Source organism: Abrus precatorius, unplaced genomic scaffold (genome assembly GCF_003935025.1).
Source record: "Abrus precatorius isolate BTA unplaced genomic scaffold, Abrus_2018 Scaffold5, whole genome shotgun sequence".
NCBI classification, from domain to species: domain Eukaryota; kingdom Viridiplantae; phylum Streptophyta; class Magnoliopsida; order Fabales; family Fabaceae; genus Abrus; species Abrus precatorius.
Genome location: NW_020874395.1, coordinates 5,288,475 through 5,294,597, shown reverse-complemented (window position 1 = coordinate 5,294,597; position 6,123 = coordinate 5,288,475). Strand labels below are relative to the sequence as shown.

Below are 6,123 nucleotides of genomic sequence, written 5' to 3'. Positions count from 1 at the left end.
ACGTACGAAAGTTATTGAAGTAGTTAAAAAATAATTTGCTTTAAATGTCTTATTATACAATATAAATTTTATTTTTCTTAATTTTTAGAATCGAGTTTAAAGATAAAAAAATAATAAGTTATATTAAAAAATATTTATTATATTAAAATATAAAACCTAATAAATATTTTTAATAAAATGTAATTATTTAAAAATTCAATTTCAAAGCCGAAGTTAACAGCTTTCCTAAAATATCCATCAACATGAAAAGTGAAGAACCGGGGAACTCAATTGACCTTAAAATGAAATTGACGAATCTTGTCACATCACATAATACTGATTTAAAGCAGAAAGTTCTCTAACAAATTCGATATAGCCCACAAAAAAAATTATATCTTAACACTGTGGTAATATGTGCATTGTACAGTGTATATACGTACCTTAATAAAAACGAAGAGTTATTTTAAAAAAGAGCAAATAATTTATAATCAACTAAATAAAATAAAATGGAATGAAAATAGCATTGTACTGGGACTTGCATGGCTAGCTAGTTAAATGGAAAAGCAATAAAGAACCAACAGGGATTTTGTTGGCAACAATAAATGTGATTTCCCTTTAACTTCCAAGCCTCTGCAAATTAGTCCCTACCATATACAACTTCTACATTCAATTTCAACAAGATTAGGATTCTAGAGTTACTATGAGGAGCAATCTTTCATACCCTTTTTGCCCTTTCCTTTGGATTTCACTAACCTTGTTTCTCAAATCAAATGCAGGAAGCTTAGTGGTTTACTGGGGCCAAAATTCAAGGGAAGGCAAATTGACAGAAACATGCAACACTGGACTCTTCCACATTGTAAACATAGCATTCCTCTCAACTTTTGGCAATGGTCAACAACCTCAAATCAACCTAGCAGGCCATTGTTCCCCTGAGTCAAATGGGTGCCAAAGGGTAGGCATAGGCATCAAGAAATGCCAAAGGAGAGGCATCAAGGTCATGCTTTCAATTGGAGGTGATAGTAACACTTACTCTTTGTCATCACCAGATGATGCTAGACATGTTGCTGATTACATCTGGAACAACTTTTTGGGAGGGAATTCACATTCTAGGCCTTTTGGAGATGCTATATTAGATGGGGTGGATTTTGATATTGAAGGTGGTGAACTCCACTATGCAGCACTAGCTCAAAAGCTACATGACCATTATGCTGGTTCTAACAAAAAATTTTACTTAACTGCTGCACCTCAATGTCCATTCCAAAATAATATGCTTCATGGGGCACTAACCACTGGTCTTTTTGATCATGTTTGGATTCAATTTTACAACAACCATGACTGTGAATTCACCTCAAATGACCCTAATGGCTTTAAGAATTCATGGCACCAGTGGACCACTTCAATTAAAGCTAGCAAGTTCTTTGTTGGACTTCCAGCTTCACATGGAGCAGCTACCAGTGGTTATGTGCCATCACAAGCTCTAATAAATCAATTGCTACCTATTGTTCGGTCACCTAAATATGGAGGTGTGATGCTATGGGATAGGTACCATGATCTGCTGTCTAAATATAGTGGCAAAATTAGTAGAAGCGTTTGAAACTTGGGACAATGTTCTAATTAGCTTCAGTGCTGAATGAAAGTTCTAGGAACTACGGAGGGAGCATAGACATTCAAAATAATTGTCTTTAAATTAAGGGTCAAATCTTCACTCCTTTTAATTTTATTTTATAATTTTGGGTGCTTATATGTACTTTTTAGTCCTATTTTCTAACCCCTTGAATAAATGTGATGGATTTTGATTCTTACAATGAGTGTGCTTTGAAAAGTAAAATGTATTCTTTTATATTTATATAATTATTTATGAAATTATTAAAAGTTAGTAACATAATTTAATGAATATTTGAATTAATGTAAAAAAAATTCCTTCTATATTTTTATTTGTAACGTGTGCAACAGATTTTTAATAAGTAATCAAATACACTTTTATTCTCTTAATTTCTCAATTATGAGTTTAAATTTTAAATTTAATGTGACAATTCAAAATTTTTCTTTGATTAAGGAATCAAATCTTTAGTTTTTTTATTATTGTTTTCTGTTTCATTCCTTTTTATCTATTATTAACATTGTTTCACACAATTTAAGAAAATTAATTAATATTTTAGTTTATATAAAAATTGTTATCTAATTTTTAGTTTTATCTCTCTTTTCTCTAAATATTTAACCTATTTTTTTTTAATTAATCTTACTCATTAACTCTCAATATTAAAAATTAAATATATTATGTGGATTTAATGTACATGTAAGTTATGAAAAGATTTGTGATTTAGTCTCATTATTTTTTAGACTTTGCAATAATTAATTATCCATCTTATGGTAAATATGTAAAATAATTAAGAATTTAAGAAAACATAAAAATATAATAAAAATAATAAATTTTTCTTTGAAGACATGAAAGAAAATAAAAAATGTTGTCCAATAACAGGTTAAAGAAAATAGAAAGAGTACATTCAATCAATTTTTTTATCCACGTACATAAATGCAGAATTTGATTCCCACTAAATTTGGAAAGCAAAATAAATGCATATTTATATATTAATTTATTTATAAAGTAATTAAAATTCAAAATGTATTTGATTTTTTAAATATAGTTAAATTTATATTTATTGAATAAAATTTCTTGAAAATTACAAAAAAATAATTTTTTTATTAAAATTATTATTATAATTATCTTAATTATTATTAATATTTTGTGTATAAATAATTTTAATTTTTGAATTAAAATGCATTAAGTACAAATTATGTTACATTATATAAAATTTTAATTTATGATATATCACTGAACATGTGGATCAACTAAGAAAGGATTGTTTTAACTTAATTAGTAATTTTGAGTTTAGTGAATGCAACTGTGTTAAAATAATTGGAAAGAGGATTTACTGTCAATAATGATTATACCCAACTCAAACAGGATTGGGTTGAGTGGATAATACATATAATTTAAAAAAAATAATTTGATTTATGATATGCAAAAAAAGTAATATATCATGATTTTTATTTTTATTTTTGTTATTAAACAATGCTGAAGTGAACTAACAAAAAAGCTAATTTATTATTAGTGAAACCAATCTCATACATATACTCTTAAAAGAAGGAAACAAACTATAATAAAGAACAAATAAGGAATACACAATCATTTGATGCATTATAAGATAGATTATCAAGGAAATCAACATGTCTATTAGTCTCTTTATACACATTATACAAGCAAAATATCCTACAAGATTGTATTAAGCTTTTGATCTCCCCAAGTAGAGATACAAGTCTATGAACTCTATTTATATTGAAGAAAATCAAATAAAAAGTAACCTTGGAATCCATTCCCATTAAACCTCGATCATACCTAATATCCCTAATCAAACGAAAACCCAATAATCCAACTTACATAAAAAAAAAATTAGATTGAAATTTAGCCTAAATGTTCTAAATTAAGCAATACACAACTTTCTTATGATATTAATGAGCTTATTCATTTTATTCTACTAAAAGGCAGGGATACCAATAGATAATAAATTCCTTTCAAATGACCTATGAACAGGATTAATATAGAAAGCATAATTAGAGATCATATAATTCACGTAACTCCAAAGGTGAAAAGTCAAATATTTATTGTCTCCGAGCTTATTCTTAAATAAGCAATATTTATGTTATTTTAAAATATTCAAATCGCCATTTTAAATAGGATATTTCAATTATTGACCTTATTAAAATAATTCTTATTCAGGTTTAAATCAAGCCATTATTGAGACTAAGACTAAAAGAGAACTTTGACCCCCAATATGAATTAAAGGTAATTAAAAGTCAACAAATAACTCACAATCCTTAGCACATGCATTATCAATTTAGTAGTTAAATTGCACCTGGAGCAAAAATCATTACTAGTGAAGTCTCTATATTTTTTTCCCTTATGGATTAACAATCTGCCATAAGCAACTCTTCAATGAAAGATACAAATTTTTTATGGCTCAAGCCACTTGCAATAAGTTTTAAAATAAAACAATGATGGTATGATTTGATTATCATTATTAATAATCAATTCATGGAGTGACTTAAAAGTAAAATTTTCATTAAGAAAAGGGAAACAACTAGTTACATTAGAATTATATATTTTAGTCTAAAATGATAATATTTGAAATTAATTCATAGATCTTATAAAAATGTATAAAGTTTAATATTACACTACTTTTAATCACCCTTAGAATATCCACATTTAATAACTAAGCCAAACATAGAATGTCAGCAATCTAAAAGTTTTTCTATATACTTAACTTTAAGACCATCCCGATAACATAATATAGGCCCTAATTAATAAACCCCCAAGTTTAATAAACCTTTTTAAACCACAAAATTATGGTGATATTTTTTAATAATAGGATCATTATTTAAATTAACTTTATATTTAGTCGGACCTAAACCCATAAGTTATTAGGAGGATTAGTTAATTAATATTTCAATTTTATCTTATAGGTCATATTAACCTTTTGTAAGTCTCTAAAACCTAACATCCTCTTCCACTAATTTTTAAAAAACAAAATTTCTCTCACACGCCTCTAAGAATAAAGTGAGATTGTATAAAATAGTTGAGAATAATTAAAATACTTAACTAAGTAAGAGTAAGTGTATTAGTAAAAGAAATCAAATTGGCCTTCCAATTAGTTTGTTTCTTCATTAGTTTAACAATTAGTCTAACATACATTTTATAAGTTCTAGAGCATAATATAGTAGAGTTCATGTTAAAAGTGTAGATTATCAAAACACTTAATCCCAAACTCCTTCCTCAAGTTATTTCTCTTTTTAAAATCTATAGTATTAGAGGAAAAATATTGATGATTTAATCTTGTTAATTTTTATGCTAGAAACCTCACAAAAGGCTTGCAAAATAGATTGAATGAATTAAGGAAGAAGATATTTCAGCTATGAGAAAAAGATCATTTGGATAAAATAAATGAAAAATAGATTGAATAAACCAGAGAAGAATATTAATGATTTGAGTTTATTAATTTTTGTGTTAGAAACCTCACAAAAGGCTTGCAAAATAGATTGAATGAACTTAGAAAGAAGAGATTTCATTTATGAGGATAAGATCATTTGTATAAAATGAATAAAAATGTTAGGCCCCTCCTTGCCGAAACAAAAACGGAATTCACTTTCCTAAACTAACTTTATATTCAATACAATGAGTTAATCGATCCATGCATAAATAAAAGGTCATAAATGGTTAAAGAATCTTTTTGTCTAATACCCTTAGAAGGTTAAAACTGGTCCAAATAATTCTCATTCCAATGCATACTAAGAGGAGGAAAGACAATTATAAGTTAAAACACATCAAAGATCCACAAAATCAATGTTTTCAATTAGTCTTTGACAAACACACATTCATAACATATGTAGATTTTGAAATTAGAGATATATTTTTTTAGAGAGATTTTATAAGTACCAAATACCTCCATAGAAGCCAATAACATCAATTTTAAGGTTAGCAAAATATTTAAATATTTTAATAATACTATAAGCTTTATTATTGTTCACTCCAAACTCTACAATGATAATAAAATCTAGGTTATATTGATGAATAATGTAACACCCTAAAATTTTTAATTCAAAATAAAATATATCTTATTTTCAATGACTCAAGATAAATATTAATTTTTGTGTGTGATAAACTTTATTATATCAATTTATTAAAAATTTTCTTTTAAGTAAATTTGTTTATAAGAAAATTTTAAAATTCACAAAATTAATGGAATGACCAATAAATAAATAAATAAATAAAATAATTAAAAAATATATAATAAACTAGAATTAAGTATTCTTAGTAAAAAAAACCTGATTATATATTACAAATATCAAGTATAAGAATTTATAAATTGTTCTTTAAAATATATGAGAGTTAAGATAATATTTATATAATCAAAATAATTACATCATATAAACAAATTTAAGTCTCAAAACAGTCCTCAAAACACAATCCAACACTGAGAACCCAGTACTAATTGATTTCATGCCAACTTTCTATTTCTACCTGATCTTCAGAATTAAAATTATCATCTGACCTAAGGTAACGATCACTTGAATCAGTTGTGACCTTTG

At 26.2% G+C, this 6,123-nt stretch overlaps 1 protein-coding gene across 1 annotated transcript; it reads left to right on the top strand.

The window, feature by feature from the left end:
- The first annotated feature begins 608 nt into the window (after positions 1-608).
- On the top strand, positions 609-1,659 carry LOC113867752 (basic endochitinase-like). Its single transcript, XM_027503204.1, has one exon. It carries the CDS (start codon positions 680-682, stop codon positions 1,571-1,573), a length of 894 nt encoding a protein of 297 aa, XP_027359005.1. The 5' UTR covers positions 609-679; the 3' UTR covers positions 1,574-1,659.
- The last annotated feature ends 4,464 nt before the right edge of the window (positions 1,660-6,123 follow it).

Excerpts from the sequence above, each read along its gene's own strand:
- LOC113867752 (XM_027503204.1), top strand. The coding sequence starts at position 680 with ATGAGGAGCAATCTTTCATACCCTTTTTGCCCTTTCCTTTGGATTTCA.